At 33.7% G+C, this 18,729-nt stretch overlaps 1 protein-coding gene across 5 annotated transcripts in view; it reads left to right on the top strand.

Annotated features, from left to right (window-relative positions):
* ANKIB1 (ankyrin repeat and IBR domain containing 1) overlaps positions 1-18,729 on the top strand; it is a 200,240-nt gene that overhangs the window by 147,957 nt on the left and 33,554 nt on the right. For all 5 annotated transcript variants that reach the window (XM_045519940.2, XM_010959469.3, XM_045519943.2 and 2 more), the window contains 4 exons: positions 684-866; positions 9,078-9,195; positions 14,447-14,655; positions 15,837-15,925. In XM_045519940.2, coding sequence (XP_045375896.1) covers positions 684-866; positions 9,078-9,195; positions 14,447-14,655; positions 15,837-15,925 — 599 coding nt within the window. The remainder of the gene's footprint in view (positions 1-683; positions 867-9,077; positions 9,196-14,446; positions 14,656-15,836; positions 15,926-18,729) is intronic.

The following is an 18,729-nucleotide window of genomic DNA, read 5'->3' as shown; positions in this document are numbered from 1 at the left end:
CCAACAGAAACCTCAATAGTGAACAAGTCAAGTCACTATTACATGTATTTTTAAAAGTGGGATTTCTTTGGGCAGAATCCCACCTTTAAATATCAAGAGATTGTTTGATAGAGTACCTTACCTTCCCAACTTGGCTATCAGTAGCTATTCCCATCAATTATTTTGATAAATACTGAAAATAGTTTTGTTTCAGTGACTTGCTCAACCTAACTTATTTCTGTGTTTAACTGGGTAATGAATGATAACAAACGAAAACTTTTGTCTGCCATGTCAGGACATCCAGGTATTTGTGGTTAAAGTAACAGCCATGTCCTTCTTTTTAAGAAAGAGTTATAAAAATGTTTAAAAATTTTAAGTATTGAATGACTATACGATTACTCATGTTTAAGTAAAACTTTGTTTGGATTGGACAGAATGCTTAACAATTTCTTTATAAAGTTTAAGAAATTGGTTTGTTGTTGTTTTTAACCAAAGGAAGTCATCTTAACACTGATAAACAAGAATTGCTAATCTTAAAATCAGAAGCCAGTTGTATCTAAATAACTTTTATTGTCATTTCAAGTACATACTGTTGAATTTTTGTTGTACTTACTTTATTTATTTTTAACTTTTTAATATGTAGCATGAAATAACCTGTCATTTAAATGTATAATTGCAGATATTTTAAAATAATTCTTGTTTAGCTTTTAGTAAAACATGGAGGAGACTTGTTTGCTGAGAATGAGAATAAAGATACACCTTGTGATTGTGCTGAAAAGCAACACCACAAAGATTTGGCCCTTAACCTGGAATCTCAAATGGTTTTCTCACGAGATCCTGAAGCTGAAGAAATAGAAGCTGAATATGCTGCGTTAGACAAACGAGAGGTGAGTTTTTTCTAAAATAAATATTATATGGATTTTATTAAATTTTATTTTCTTGTTTAAAACCCAGTTTGTATGGTCTTTGGAGTATGCTAAATATCCTGTCGTCTGCATAGCCATAAGTCTGAAAATACACCTAGAAAACCTGGATGTGGTGTCTATCCTCTAACATATGTAAGTATGTTTGCTTACATATAAATAGACGTGCTGTTGCATGAATGAATCCTAACCACTCCCAGTACTCCAAGACTCCAGTCCTCCTGTTCCTCAGACTCCCCCTATCTTCTACATTGCTCTTATCAACAAATAGGCTTTGGTAATGCCCATCTTAAAAAACAGAATAGAAAAACAAAATTAAGAGTTGGCTGTACACTGACCTCCTTCCCTTCCCTTCCTTCTTCAGCTCATTGCAGTGTGACTTTCTTCCCTTCTATTCTGTTAGAACTGCGCTTGTCAGGGACATCAAGAGTCACCATGTTGCCAAATTCAGTAGGTACTTTTCTCTCCTTATCCTACCTGAATTCCTCAGCAGCACTTGACACAATTAATCACTCCCTTCTTAGTGAAACACTCTTCCCTTGGCTTCAGGTACATTGCTCTCTGGTTTTCCTTTAGCCAGTAAACATTATCTTTATCCACTCAAGTGTAAATGTGGCAAGCATTCTTGATTCCTCACACCCAAACAATCTGAGAATCCTGTCCATTTTACTTCCAAAAACATAACCCAAATCCATTTACTCCTCTCATTCTCTACTCCTACCTCCCTGGGTCCTCTCCACCTTCACTTTTCATCTGAGCTACTGTGGTAGTTCTCCTGACTGATCTCCTTCTATTCTGGTTCCCTGAGAATCAATTTTGTGCCCAGTAGCCATAATGACATGTTTAAATTTAAATTAGAACATATCACTTAAGCCACTTAGTGACTTTTCATTGTACTTAGAATAAAATTCAAACTATTTGCTCAGATATACTTCTCCAACATCATCTCAAATCTTTTTTCCTGACATACTTTACTCAAATTACACTACCTAGACTACACTAAGGCTTTTGCATTTGCTCTTCCCTATGTCTGAAATCATCTCCCAAGTTTTCTCTTGATTGGCTCAATATCAGTTCTTCAGAGAGGCAATCTTGGACCATTCTTTCTAAAGTAGGTCCTCCCCTTCCATTATTCTTTACTATAATACTCTGTTTATTTTTCATAGCACTTACCATATCTATAATCATTTTGCTTGTTTATTTGTTTACTTGTTTTTTGCCTTTCTCTTCTGTTAGACTGTCAACTCCGTGAGGGCCGGAACCATAACTGCCTAACTCAGCAGAATATTTCCAGTGTCCAACACACTGCATGCACAGTGGGCATCCATATTTCTTAAATAAGGAAATTATTATGACACAATAAATTTTTGCCTTCAGAATTCTTTCTGATTCCTCAAGTATTCAATGCTAACTTGATTCTAAAAGGACTTATGTAACTGTTATTTGTATGTGTTTAGAAGAATAATTGTATTGTCTGTTTTTTTTCCCCTGAATTCCTGATAGTTTTTAAGCTTCTGTACTCTCCAGATGACCAGAAAAACTGAGTTTCTTGAAACTAAAAGATGTACTTTTTTTTTTTTTTTACCTTTTGTGTTTCTATAGTTACATTATTTTCTAGGGATGCTTATTCAGATGAAGTACACATAGAAAATGAGAGCAGATGTCCTAACCACTGTCACATGGTTGTTGAATCCACAGTTACCCTGAATGAGTTATGCCTCTTCTTTTTTTAAATGAGGAAGATAAATCACATAATAGTTGAATAACCTTCCAAGATCAAAGTGAGCTGAATCTGATTCCTCTGACTTCGAGTTTAAGCATCTCTATTTGCTATATAACCTTTCTGCCTACCTTTTGCAATCCATGATCTTGAGTAAGACAAATTATTCATGTAAGAATTAATATAATTCATCCAGAAAACAACATTTGAGCAGTAATATTTTAGAAAGATATTTATGACTATGTTTAGGCTTTTTTTCTATGATATTATCTTAATTTGTAATTAAATCATAAATTAATAGCACTCATTATCAATAGTTTTAAGATCTAAATGAACTATAATAACTATAATAAACTGTTATGTTAAGTTTAAAAAAAGGTTACTGAATGGTTTGATACTAATTATATAGAAAGAACTCCTATGTACTGGAAGAAAACCAAAATGATAACTGTGATTATGGGTAATTTTCTTTACTGTTGTTATTTTCTCTATTTTCATGCATTACCTAAAATTTATAATGAATATTTATTGCTGAAAAAAATTTTTTTCTCCTTCTGACTATACCCTCTCAATGGTAACAGTTTCTTTTGTGTGCTACCAGACTTAAGAACATATGTGCATATAGAATTTTTAATGCAAAAGGAAGATCATATAGTACATAGAGTTCTGGTAAAATATTTTTTCGACTTAACAGTAGTATATCATGAACATCTTTCCCAAGTCAGAACATATGATCTACGTATTATAACCACTTGCCTATTGATGACCTTTTAAATAATTTTGGTATTTTTGCCATTAAAAACAAGGCTAACATGATTATTTATCTACTCATTACATATATATCTTTATTCTGTTGTGTCATTATTGTGATTAAAACCATAGTTCTGAAGTCATACTGAATGGGTGCATATACTGGCTCCACAATTTACCTATTCTGTAACCTTGAGCAGGTTACTTAATCTCTCTGCTTTAGTTTCTTCTTTGTTAAAATGAAGATAATAATGGTCTCTACTTTTTAGGGTTGTAGTGATCCTTAAATGAGTTAATATATGTAAATACGTAGAGCAGTGCCTAACTCATTATAAGTGTTATCTAAGTGTCTGCTGTTATAATCATGATTGTTATATCATTGTTAATGCATTTGGATACACACTTTTAAAGTATAGTCCCTATAAATTTGAAGAAGTTGGTTTGATGGATCATAAGATATATACATTTTAAATTTTAAAAGATGCTGTTAAACTGTCCTGAAAGATTATATCGGCTTTCTTTTTTTCCATTACTGTATAACAGCATTTTTTCCCATTACTGTATAACAGCATTTTTTCCCTCACAGTCAGCATTTTTAGTTTTTGCCAATTTGGACAAATAAATAGTACCTGTTTGAATTTACTTCTTTGATTATTCTGTGAGTTGATTGTTCATTTGCTTTTTTTTCTGTGTTTGTGTTTTCTGAATGGTTTCTAAGAGAACTTTGCATATTTTTCCATATCCAAAGTTTTTCACTTTTAGGGTATTCTGAGGTGTGGATTTTATTTCGTTTATGGCTTCTGAATTTGTTTCATACTGATATTATAATCATATGCCCCTATATTTTCTTCTAATTTTGTAGTTTTGTTCTTAATCCATATTGGATTTATTTTCATCTACTGCTTAATAATTTAGAAAAATAATACTTTAATAAATATATATCTATACACATATGTTTATAGCAGCACTATTTACAATAGCCAAAAGTTGAAAATATCCCAAATATCTATCAACAGCTGAATAGATAAATAAAATGTGAGGTGTACATACAATGAAATATTACTTAGCCATAAAAGGAATGAAGTACTAATGCACTCTACAATATGGATCAATCTCAGAAGTGTTACGCTAAGTGAAAGAAGACAGACACAAAGGTCACATTGAATAACTCCATTTATATGAAATACCCAGAATCAGTAAATCCATACTGACAGAAAGCACATTAGTGGTTTCCAGGGGCTGGAAGAAGGACCGAATAGGGAGTGACTATTTAATGGGAATGGGGTTTTCTTTTGGGGTGATGAGAATGTTTTGAAACTAGATACAGATGGGGTTGTACAACATTGTGAATGTACTAGAGACCAATGAACTGTATGCTTTGAGATGGTTAATCTTAAGTTCTTTGAATTTCATAACAATTTTAAAAATAAGAACAAAAAACAATGCTTTCCTTAAAATTTCTTTTTATACCTTCTACTTTGACCCTGATCAACTTTTTGATTATTCTGCCTATGCTAGTAGTTTTACATGGTCTGCTATGTAATGTATTAAGCTTCATAATTAGGTACTTTTAAAAATTCATGTTCCCAAGATGGACTGTTTAGCTAAGTTTCTTGATTCAGTTAATGATCTGGACTGTGTATAACATTATATCTTTATAATTTCTTCTTAACACACTTCTTTTCCTCTGGATGATTAGTTTATAAATCAAAAATCTACTTCTTCATCCCTTCATTAACAAAATTCTGAGTGACTGCTCCACTGGATACTGTTTTAAAGAGCTTGGAGATGTAGTGAGGAACAAAGATAAGCCCCTGTCCTCTAGATGCTTATATTTTAGCATGAATAGAGAGATGTACACAAATAAGTTTAAAAAATAAATGAACATAATTTATGAGAGTAGTAACTGCTATGAAGAAATAAAAACAAGGTGATGTATCAGTGATAGCTGGGAAGAGTGTGTTTAATTTATCTAAACCCCCAAAGAAAGAACAGAAACCAGTGAGTATTGGGCCTAGTAAGGGTCAGGCTCTGTAAGAGTAGATTGTGTGACTGTATCTAGGTAAATGAAGAGAAACTGAGCAGCACACCACAATGACGGCCATCCAAGGAACCCATCCACTCCTCTCCCATCCCAGTCTATAACTCAAGGCTCTTTTTTTGGCAAGTAACCCATATGGCTGGACATTGCCTTAGCTGGCTACCCTAGTTAGCAGGAGTAGTTGCCTTCCTCTTAGGTTAAAGTAAAGATCCAGGTAGCCTTGGTCTTGATCGCAAGGCAAGAATAGCTGGATAAGAAGAGGGGAAACTGAAAGACAAGGGTCTGAGAATCCTGAACTCTTTCTCCAACTACTGTTTCCCCACCCCCTCTCAGGCTAAACTCATGAATCAACTAATGAGAACGTATTTTACCTATATAATCAGAGCGAAAGCTCTTTTCATTGTGGAAACGATAAAAACAAATACTTCTTTCATAATGAAGTATTTGTCAATGAAACAGTTTTGGAAGATGCTATCTCTTCATACATGACATCAGAGTGGTATAGTTTATATGTTGGGTTGTTTCACATTTCTTCAGTGGTATTTTGGCAGCAGTAGTATATGCTTATGCAGAAGAGGCACTTTTATTCGCTTCCTCTTTAAATCAATTTTCTTTTTCTTTCTTTATATGTGTACTGGACTGCTTTGATGGTTTATGTTAATCTGAAAACAGAAGCAGTTTATCTTTGCAACAGGAAAGAGAAAGGCACCTTCATTTTAGTCCTTCCTACAGAAGAGAGGCATAGTGCCCACTTGGGACTGAGCAATGTATTGAAATGCTTCACATGACCTAATTATAGTTTTGTTGCAGAGATTTGGACTGAATATGTTACATGTTTATAAAGGCAGTATGTCTTTCTCCTTTAAGAACTGTTTTTATTTCGGGTGTAACCTATCTGAGTTTTAAACTACATTTTAAAAAACTTAATACAGATTTATATTATTCCTTTCTTAATATATCTAAGTCAAATCTTATTTGGCTCAACATAAATGAGGTAGAATGATGGCTAATCTAATAAAGAATATTTAGGAAATAGTACCAAGAAATGTACAATTGTCACCACTAGGACTATCAGGAAATATTGGCTCTCATTGCTGAGACAGAAGTACCTGGAGTCTCAAGTCTGAACTTGGAACACATTTTCTAGAAGCAATGCTATACATAGTGTATACTTTCTAAACTGGAATGAGTACTACAGATTTAACCATAAAAGGATTTGGTAGGTTTTTGCAGGGGAAAGTTGGTTCACAAATAGCTTAAAAGCAAACTGTACATGATTATTTGTGAGGGAGGGGTGGTTTAAAGGATAGTTTGAATTAAATTTCCCTTTTTTCCTGTTTTAGTTAATGGTTTCCCTATATAGAATAGTTTAGGTTTTAAATTTCTTCTTCTAGTTAAGGTCATAGGATACCTATATATGTAGAGATCCATGGCAGTATAACTGAATGCATATATAGGTGTAGTACACTGTTAATGCAGTGTGATATGAAGTGTATTTAGCATTAAGTCTTGGCCACCATCTGTAAAAGGAATAGTACTGCAGACTGATTGAGTGTGTGCCCTGCCACTGTTGAAAGCTCTTTAACATCCCCAGTGAATTTTTCCTCAATTTTTTAATTAAATTTTTTTCTGCCAAACATGCTTTTATAAAAGGAAGCAGAACAAAATTTTAAATATTCATTATTCTACCACTTATATATACTTGTACCATTTTGCAAGATGCCTTCCATTTTTCATCAATGTGATGATATTGTATGCTTTATATCCTGTAGTTTTTTCTCCTTAACATTTCTTGATATTTACAAACTCCATGGAAATCATTTTAAATGAGTGCTAACTATTCTAACATGTACATGTCCTATAACTCTCTTAATGTGCCTTTGGGTTACTTGCATTTTGTCACTTTTAAAAGTAACATTATGAATGATCAGTTTTGTTCACATTTGTGATTATACCTTAAGATATATTTCTGCAAGTAAAATTATTGGGTCAAAAGATGAATGTTTTAAAGGTTCATAATACATGATGGTTAGTTGTTAAATGATATACCAATTTTTATTTTTACCCACAGTGCATCAGAAGACCGTCTCATTGCAGCCTTACCAATATTAAGGGTTTTTTTTGTTTATTAGTTTGTTTGTTTAAACCTTGGCCAATTTTTTAGGTAAAGAATTTGAATATTTAAGGATGTTTGTGTTTTTGTAACGATATTTTAAATTTACTGATTGTCACAAATTCCACATATATTAAAAGCAACACACTTTTTATGTTTAAATCTTGACAGATTTTTATGCAGTCAAGTTTGTCAGTCTTTCTTGTCATTAATACACTCATTGTTTATGTATGCATCCCTGCCAGAAGACACCTGAGGATCAGGAGACTTATCATTGTCAACTAAGAGAAATTATCCCTGGTGAATAACAGTTCCCATCATATGGGTTTAAGTAAGAATTGATTAAATGGCTTCCATGAAAACCAAAAAAAAAAGCAAGAAATAAGGATAATATCTAATTTTAAAATATCTGTAAATCAATTATAATGGATAGGGTTTGCTGAGTGCCTAGAGCTCTCTGGAATCCATGAAAGAAAGACATCCTCAACAGTTATTATTCTGATAAGTACTTGAGAATTTCTACTGCTTTTTAAATTATGATCTGTGATTCTGTGCTTACTGCAATAAGCTGGTTACATTTGTTTAAAGAATTGAAACAGGTATGTGTATCAGTATTAGTAATAAAAACACAATATTGAATAAAAATAAAAGCAAAATACTCAGTGTTATATATACAGTGTTATGCATAATATTATGACAGCTACAGATCAAATTCATGGTAGTGATTGCCATAGACAAGGTTAGGGAAAATAAGGGGAATGTAATGGGGAAAGCATGTCACAGGTTATGTTAGCTTTTATAAATTTCTCAGTAGTGAGACATTGTGATTTTATTCTTTATATGTTTTCTTTTAAAAGCAAAAAGAGAGAATGAGAGAGAGAGATAAAGGATAGCAAAAAAATTTTAAAAACCTGAAATGGTACAGTACCTTTATAAAAAAAAATAAAACAAATTATGGGGCATTAACAAACACTTGAATAAACAGAGACAATACATTTATGAGTAAGAAGTCTGAATAGTATGGCATATTTACTTCTCCAAATTAATTAATCAGTATGTCATAATCCCACTAGCAGTCCATTGGATCTTAACAAGTGTAAATGTTTGGTGGTTCAGTGATTAAAACTGTCTAAGTGAACCCACATATATTTATACACAAGTGACTTACAATAAGACAAGACTAGATAAAAATACTTCAGAACTTTAGTCATGATTACTGCTCAGTAGTAGAATTATAGGTTGTTATTTCTGATACTTTTTTGTATTATTAAAATTTTCAAAATATAAAGCAAAGTGGTCTTGTCATTATAGTATACTTCTGTTTTAAAATAAGGTGCATGAGCCCAGAAATCCACTTTCCAGCTTAAATAAGACTTGTGAGAGAGTAATTTGAAGTCCATGATAATGGAGGATACAAAGCCTTTTTAACTTCAGTACCAAACTGGAACTGGAAGATTAAATAAGTGATAATCATATATATTTATTTATAGGCATTTAGAACTTCCTAAGAGTAAAATAGCCAATTTAATTTTGTTTTTCTTCTTTTTAAAGCCTTATGAAGGATTAAGGCCTCAGGATCTTCGTCGATTGAAAGATATGCTTATTGTGGAAACAGCAGACATGCTCCAGGCTCCACTGTTTACTGCTGAAGCTTTACTTCGAGCTCACGGTAATGAAAGAAATGTCTTGTGCTTCTGATAACATGAGTGCTTTTTGAAACTTTTCAGAGTTAAAGGGTGCCTATTTTATTGTTTTAATGTAGGACAAAATAGTTTTCTGAACAAGCCTAATTTGCTTTTTGTGAAGTGGTTACTGCAGTGCTCAGCATCCCCATAACATTTTGTATTCTGAAGTAAAGACTGGCTATAAACCATACAGCAGAAATAGTACATTTCTTTTTTAAAATTGAGCTACTAAATCAACTTACAGATTGTCTAATTTTTGAAATGTATCTGATTTGAGCTGGTTGAGTTGGAATCCATACTCCTAGTCCTGCTTTTGGCATTTATTTTTACTAAAGTCAATTATATAAAGTCAGTTAACTAATAGTTATGTTATTAGTATTATGTAAGAGTGATTTCTCACCATGAAATGAACAAAATGAAATTATAGAGTCAACACAGAAATACACTATCCCTTTTAAGGGTGTGTTTTTGGCGGGGTGGGGAGGTTGTTTTTGAGGACTACTTAGGGAAAGTGCTCAGCTTGTTGTAAGATCTCTGTGATGCCTAAGACAGCTGTTCTGGACAGCTGTCTCTGTGATGCCTAAGACATGCTGAATTGGACCCTCCCATTGCACACTTAATATTTGACATTTTAGCTTGTTTCAAAGACAAGTTTTTCTGACTTAGAAATTATTTTTAAAAAGAGAAAGATAAATGGTTATTCTCGTCCAGTAATTTTGAGGCATACCTGTATTTTAACTATAAGTCTTTATCACCTATATGAGAATAGAATGTCAACTTCCAACATTTTTAATATAATCTTTTGATCAGAAGAAAGTTTAAAACTCCATATTTCATCATCTTTTGATCACTACTGTAAATAATTTGGTATATAACCCTCCAGAATCACTACCTTCAGTATTGATATTTTCCAGAATTCTGTATTTGACTCTCTTTTCTGCTTTATATAACAGTAGCTCTAGATTTTAGTGCAAATAAAAATTGCCTGGGAAACTAACCAGGGATTGCTAGGACTACTCCAGAGAGTCTAAGTCATTAGGTGAAGGGTGAAGCATAAAAATATGTGCTATGTGCTGTAAACAAGCCTACCAAGTGGACCACTATCTGAGAGACATTGCTGTGTACATTTATCTAATGAAACCAATGGTTCCAAAACCCACATAAACAATAAATGTATCTATAACCTGACCTTAATAAAGTATTCAAGACTATGTTTCTAAATGTCTGTTTTACATTTGGCCACAGTCGCATGATTTCTCTTTCTAAATATCTCTCATTCTCTCCCCACCTTTCCTAGCTCTTTCCATTCTCACTGCCACTGACTTAAATTCAGGTTGTCATTATTTTTTATCTAAATTGTAATCGGCTGAGTTCTAGTCTCCACTGTTACCATTCCTCTTCACCCTTACTAATTTTTATATTGCATTTTAAAATGCAAATTTGAACATGTAACTCCCCTGCTGAAAAACCCTTCACTGGCTCTCTACAGACTTAAAGACATCACAGCTCTTTAGTAGTAGACCTTCATGACCCAGGCTTCTTTACCTGGGCTGTCAATTTCCCCATTTCTTTACTTACCCACTATTCCTACTTGTCCTTAAAAATTACCTCTTCCAGGAAACCTTTTCTGCTTCCCAAGTCTGCACTGAGACCCTTCCTGTCTCTTCCCAAGTTTTTTTAACTGATCAACTGCATTTTCATTCCATTGATATTTCCCCATGTTACTTCTTTTACATAACGCTCAATTCTAATAAGGTGATATCTAATTGAATTGATATCTAATTTGTCTGTTCTGTGGTAACTTTCTTGATAACTTACTTAAGAGTTCTGTGTTTCCCCTATTAAGGCATAAAATAGAGGTTAAATGCAGGTCTTCAAACAGACATCTCTTTTATACTGTTTAGGTAATATCAGTGGCATTTGATAATCAAATAAGATTTTCAGAGATACATGATTTTAGTGAATAAAACAGACAGTGCACAGAGCTACATTTATAGTAATTGTCAGAACCTGGATGGTCTCTGTTTCAGAGTTATTAAACTGAGCTATTTGGTAGATTTATAGATCGTATCCTTGGTGACATTCATTCAGCTTTACATGGAAAAATACATTTAAGTATTATGTTTGTTTGTCAGACTTAGTCCCAAAGTAATGAAGTGGAAGACAGAAGACAGATTAAGCAGAAGACAGAAATGTTTGGCAGAATTTGCTAAGCAGTAATTGAATTTTAAGGACGACTCTGTTAGGAATACAAGGTCATTCTCTGAACATTTCCTCAGTAACTTATGTAGTTGAATGCTACCTAATGAGAAAATAAGTAAAATTTACTTACCTGTTTCTTTAAAATACGAGAATAAGGCTAATTTCCTTGTCCTTAGAGTAAATGTGTATTGAAGTATATTTTTAAGGTTCTTTGGAGACTTATCACTTCTACAGGCAATTAGACATCAGTAGTCCACATCTTCTCTTCTCACTCCACTCTCTTCCTAGGAAATGATGTCTTCTCTCCAGGCTTCTATAAATTTCTCCCTCTGGAGTAGACCTGTTGTCTGAGCTCTATACACATACATAACTGCCTGTTTGAAAGCATCTCTGGGCTATCTCAAGCCCCTTAACCGCATCATGTCTGAAATTAAAACCATGCTCTTAAACCTGCACCTGAATCTCTGATATTCCCTGTTTACATAGATGACAGCACCAACCAATGAACTTGGTATTCCTGGGAAAACAGCTTTGATATTTCCTCTCCTTCAACCCTATGTCCTATTGTCACCAAATTGTCCCTCTTACCTCCCAAATCTTAAATTCTCCATCTCCATTGCAGCCAACCATGGTCTTAGCCGCCATCATCTCTCACTTACACTTCCCGATAGCCTCCTTTCTAATCTACCCTGCAATCTACTCTCACCCTATCCAATCCCTTTGCTTTTCCATACTGTAGTCAGAATGGTCTTTTCAAATCTAATTGTGACAACCTGTTCTTCCTAACCCTAAGCCCAACTTTTCACTGACTTCCTCTCACTCCTGAACTGATGATGGGAAGCACTTATTTAAAAGTCCTAAATGCCTAGTCCCTCTGCCTATTTCTTCAGCCTCAGTCACACAGTGCTTCCGCTCTGTTCTCAGTGCTCCAGCTGCATTGACCTTTTTAATTTTACAAGGATACTGCCTTCTCCTGCCACAAGGCCTTTGAACATGCTAGGTGCCATCTGTCTAGGATATCTTTTCCTCTCCCTTTTACCTAGTTAGCGTCCACTGACCCTTCAGATGTCTGCTCCAGGCCATTTCCTCAGCCACCTTCTCTGACCTCCCTGAATGGGAGTCTCTACCTGTTCTTAATGGTGCTTCTGTCAGTGGTAATTTTTTTAAATGTGTTGATTTTACTTAATATTTTTCTCCTTACTAGACTATTAAGTTCCATGAAGGCAGGAATCATGCCTGACTTTTCCTCCCATTGTATCCCTACTGCCTGACATAGTGTATGGCACATAAATGACATTCAGCAAATATTTGCTGAATAATGATATGATGGAATCCAAGCAGAAACTGGGCTGGAAAACATTTGTAGTAGATAAAACTAAAATTTAGCATATTTAATATCTGTATATAAATTATAGTAGTTCTTTTTTTCTTTACTGAAAAGTGTTATAATGGAGGAAAAATAATCATCTTGTGCTAAGAAAGTTTTAATTTTTTAAGTAGGCACAAACACACCTCATTTTATTGCACTTTCCTTGATTGCACTTTGCAGATACTGTGTTTTTTACAAATTGAAGGTTTGTGGCAATGCTACAATGTCAGATGATGGTTAGTGTTTTTTAGCAATAAAGTGTTTCAATTAAGATACTCTCTCATCTGTTAAGTGTGCGATAACATTATGTCTAAAAAAATATATAGTATAAACATAACCTTTCCATGCACTGGGAAACCAAAAAATTTGTATGACTTGCTTTATTGCAGTCGTCTGGAACCAAACCTGCAGTATCTCCAAGTTATGTCTATAGTGACCTATCAAAACACTGAGCTCCGTTTAGCAGCACTTCGTGGAATACACACATATGCAGGGTTTTTCAGTCGTTGGATTTTTCTGCCTCTTTATGATCTGACTCTTATTTCCGTTCTTATCTTCCATCTCCCCAAACCACAGTAAAGTATACTGTAACTTTACAGAACTACTCATTTCTCTGCATTACACTTCTGTGCCTTTGCACATATGGAAACACACTCCCTCTATCTCCATTACATGTCTGAGTCATAATTAATCCTATTAAACTACCAAATATATTGACTTAATATGGTTGAAAAAAATCTTATGTAGGAAGTTTCCACAGCTATTTATTTGTATTTGATTTGTAAAATTATATAGTATGGGCCCATGGTAAATAAAGGACTCTGTATTACTCTTGACCCTATACTTTTTGGGCTACAGTGGAAAGATCACAGAAATTGGTTACAAATCCCTCATATCTATGTGAGCCTGGGCAAGTTGTGTAACTTTCCTGAGTCTTAGTTTCTTCACCTAAATAATGACTGAAAAGTTTATTGGGAGGAATAAGTGAAATAATATATATAAAACATCTCACAAAATCATTGGATTTATTTTTTTAAGGGTTAGGTTTTTATAGCTCTGGACTTTATAATATAAACATACTTCACTTGACTGTTTTTAATGTTTATAGTAGGAAGATAACCTTTTTAAGCCAGCTTCAATACAGAATTTAAATGAATTCACTAAAACTTTGTAACCATAATCCCTTCAGAAGTTCCTTATGCTCTCAAGCTGTTTATCAAATGATTTTTAGGATTTGTTGTTGGCGTTTTGACATGTTTATTGTGAGCTATGTAATCATTTTACAACTCGACACCAATGAGGCCACTTTCAGAGGTACATTATTCTTGATAGAGTGAGATGGCTTAATCAAATCTATGCCAGCAAAAATTTAGTAAATTCCGATGATGTGTGAGCCACCACTTTTGATTATTAGTAGAAATGACTGGAAATTTTGACCACATTATTAGGTATTGACATGGTTGTAAGCCACAGTAAATTATAAAAATTTAAATTCTGTTTAAAAATTTGAGTGGATATAACATACCTGAATATTTCATTTGTAGTTACTACTTTGATATAATTTTTCTTATGTAGATGACCTATCTTTAATTTATTTTACTATGAAGCTCTTAAAAGATTTTTCTCTGTTATTTGAGAGATATCCATTCCATTTTTCTTAAAAGACTGGGACAGGGAGAAATTACTTGAAGCTTGGATGTCCAACCCAGAGAACTGCTGCCAACGATCAGGTGTTCAGATGCCAACTCCACCACCAAGTGGGTATAATGCCTGGGACACGCTCCCTTCTCCAAGAACTCCAAGGACTACACGTTCTTCCGTCACCTCTCCAGATGAAATAAGTTTATCTCCTGGGGATTTGGATACCAGTTTGGTATGGTTTGATATTTGGTGTACTTTCTTAGTTTTAATTTTGATATTGTTTCATGAAACCCCTAGTTAAATGCTTATAATTGAATCCTGTCCTCCATAAAGAGTTCAGTTATTTCATGCTTTGGTAAATATTTATTATCACAGACTATTTTTGTGATATCTGAATTAGAGAAAAACAAAAGGGTCTTCTTTTCTCATTTTAAGACAGAAAACGTAAAAGAATTTGGGAAAACCATCTACTGTATTTTCACTTACAAGGTCTAGTTGCTTAGTTTTGAACTCACCTTACTGAAATGTTAAAAGTTTTAAAAGTTGAGTTTGTGATAGGCACTTAAACCAAAAATATGAAAATAGTTTTATATTTTTCTGAAGGCCTTATGAAATGTCGATAATTTTGTATTTGTTTCAGTAAAACTTCTGGAGTTTGTCATATAGATACATCTGCATAGTAAATAGTTGCTTTTGGTTGAGAAGCAGTACTGCAATTGTGTGCATTTTTATCTGGCATTCCATTGGTGTACTGTTACAGGAAATTTTTATGTTTCTTGAATGATTCAGCCACTCAAAATATGTGATAAATATGAAAACACTCTTTTATCTGGGCCTTCTTGAAAAACAGAATCATACTTCTATAATTTACATCTGTAACATTATAAAATTTGCTTCTCCTAAGTTATTGTGTAGAAGATACATAGTTTTGTAGCAGGGTTCCCCGGGTAAAAATCCTTAAATTGCTGCTCTGAATATCCTGAGTTGCTATTTTAAAAAACAAAGTTTCTCTGTTTTTGTAGATTTTCTGGGATGAGTATAGGTGAGAGACATGATACTGAAGTGGCTATTTTGCAAGGAGCAATTTGATCTTGACCTGAGTAGATTGTAATGATTTGTTCTTATACTTCCTTTTCCAAATGAATAGTTGCTGGTTAATTTAATATGTAAATTTGGAATTTAAGAATTTGACTTTTCCATTAAAAAATTTAAATCCCACAATAGTTTGTAATGAGGTAGGCTTGGTATTTGTTATTTAGTCAAAGGTAGGCACACTAACTTTAACTTCTTTTAACTTTGAAACACTTAACTTCTTTTAATTACTATACTGGTATTTTTTACCTTAAACTAATGAGCAGTGTTCTCTCTCCGAAGTATGACTTTGTTTGAATCAGTACTTTTCTTCATCTCCAGTGTGACATTTGTATGTGCAGTATTTCTGTATTTGAAGACCCAGTGGATATGCCCTGTGGACATGACTTTTGTAGAGGATGTTGGGAGTCGTGAGTATATGTGCAGCTTAGTATTTCCTGACTGCATGATAACACTCTGATTTGGTAATAAAATTGCTTGCTTTCAATATTTAATGATATGGATTATTTATGTTGGCTTCAGAGTTATAGTGAAACGTATTATACTTTACCACTAAAGAAGAATTTGTTTTTCTTATTTTGACATCCTTCCCATTATTAATTTAGTAAAATTATTTAGTCTAGTAAATAGTGTTATTTAGCTTAATGTAAGGTACTTTTGGGAACAAAGCGGGTATACATAAATGAGTTCTCTTGGCATTCTAATTCATGTTAACATCTGTTGTAAATTTTAAGCCTGCACCTAAATATCTGATTTACGCAGATCTTCCAATGTAATATATTTCATTATATATAAATACAGTAAAAAAAGAAAAAATAACACTAGTTAGTATCACCACCAGTCTCATCAGAAGAGTCTCTAAGTATTGGGAAGCCATCAAGCTCACAATAGCAGATAATAACTTTTCAGAATTCTAATTTTTACTTGAAGTCTTGAATTTTATCACTGGTAACAAATACTGTCAACTTTTTTCCTTGATATGACAGACTCACTTAATTCATTTTCAGAAACGAAGTCTACTAAATACCAAGTCTGAATAATCATTGTTTGTAGTCACTCTTTCAAGTAAAAATAGTGTTCTATGATAAAAGCAGGTAGGTCTGCTTGTAACTAGAGCAACTTCCTAAGTGCTTTTCCTTAAGACAACAATCTTGCTTTGGTATGCAGCAGAAGTTCATTATACTTATTTCCCATTTCTTTGCACAGAATATCTAAAAAAAAATGTGTACTTGTGGGTTAAGATTTAATATGGTTTAATAGATAATAGTTAATATAGTAAAATAGATAAAAATTATTAATAACTAGTTCATAATGAATAATTTGTATTACTCCATCAAGGACTTCTTAAACAAAACTGGCTTTTTTTTTTCAACTGAGTGTGGAGCATTGAAGAATACCAAGTCTACTGTGTAGTTTTAGTGCCACTACCGTGATTCGTGCTAAATTAGCTTTAACTGGAAAGCAAATAGTGTCTTACTGCTATTATGACATTAGTTTTGACCTTATAAAACCGCTGAAAAGTCTCAGGAACCATCACAGGTCCACAGATCACACTTTGAGAACTGCTTCTCTCTAGCATTTGCCCTGAGTGCTTCATCCATCCTTCTGCCAAACTGTCTTTCCTGACACAGAGTAATACAAGTAATTTTTAACTAGTAACTAAGGTGCAGAATGCCCTTCTATTGGGATATATCAGAGTTTTGTGGAGTGTGTGTTATTCTTAAATGATATTGAAAATAGAGGGGAGGATTTTAAACATGTTGAATTTAAAATGTCTGTGGGGCATTTAAATGAGAACATTGCGTATATAATCAAGATCTATAACTAAGGAGGGAGATCTGGGCTTTAAATTTCAGAGTCATTAAGATACAGAGGTTAATTTAAGTTAGGGGCATTTAGATCACCCAGGAAGAATGTATGGAATGGGAAAGGAAGAGTTTTGATGTGAAAACCCTTGGGAACAGTAAATTATAAGTGATCAGGAGAGTAAAAGTCACTAGTGAAAAAAAGGTGGACACAGAGCAACCAGAGATAAGAAGAATGCTAGGAAAAAATAAGTTCTGGAAGCCAGAGGAAAGAGAGAATCTAAAAGAAAGAGCTGTTCAGCAGTGTCTGATGCTCCAGAGAAGTCTTGAGTAATTTAGACTAATGGGTAAGTCTTAATAGCTTTGTTAAGAGCCATTCAGGGAAGAGGTAATAGAAGCCAGAGTGGTACAGGTTGAGAAGTGAATGGTATGAATATGAAGAAGAAATGACAAATTATCATAAACTGTTTTGTCAAAGAACTTTGATGGGAAAAGTCAGGAAAATGGAACTAAAAAGAGTCGTTTGTTTGAGAAAGGTTTTTGGGATGGGACGAGCATGTGTATTGTGCCATTGGTAAGAGAAAGAGAAAGAGAAAGGATAGAGTAAGGAATAGATAGTACAAATCCCAGAGTTGGCCAGAGGATTTGAGGATTAGCCTGGGGAGGAAGGAGGAAGCCCTCTTTCACTGAAGTAAGCAGGAAGAAGGCACAGATGGCTGGCTGAAGATATACCCGGGTTTGTGCTGCGCCGGAGAAGATATTAAGAGAGGGCTGTCTGGTAGGTACTCTTCTCTGAAGTGCCAGGGTGAGATTATGGAGGAAGAAGGAAGTAGATCAAATCTCATCAGATCTGAAGAGATCCCAATAAGATTGATAATTCTTCTTAAGTGCAATGAAATTAAGAGACTAAAGGGAAAAAAATAGGCAGTAGAATAATCAAACTGTTTATAGTGATTACTAGAGAGTGGTGATTTAATTGCCTGCTTTTCTATTTATTTTCTCTAGGTTTAAGTGTAAAATACACATTTCAGAAGTTTGTTTCTTGTTTTTCATAGGAAATATTAATAATAATAAAACTTTTGCTAAAATTCATGAATTCTTATTCTATGCCAGACACCATCTAGATATTTCACATACATTATATCATAATCTGTATAACAACCCCAAGAAGTGCATATTATTATCTCCCTTTTACAGGTAGTGAAACTGAGGCACAGAACAGTTAAATAAATTGCTTTAGATCACATTACTTGTTAGTGCAGTCCTGGAATTCTTTAATTCAAAATCTTGCTCTTAACCACTTAATTCACCTTGGGCTAGATTCCTGCTACTTACCAGGATGTCTAGGGTGTCTTTTCCCTACTACCTCAATTAGTGTGCCTAGAGTAGGACATGAAACTCATTTTAAT

The sequence above is a fragment of the Camelus bactrianus genome, chromosome 7, assembly GCF_048773025.1.
Source record: "Camelus bactrianus isolate YW-2024 breed Bactrian camel chromosome 7, ASM4877302v1, whole genome shotgun sequence".
NCBI lineage: Eukaryota > Metazoa > Chordata > Mammalia > Artiodactyla > Camelidae > Camelus > Camelus bactrianus.
The sequence above is the reverse complement of the archived record's forward strand: the minus strand, read 5'-3'. Positions and strand labels throughout refer to the sequence as shown.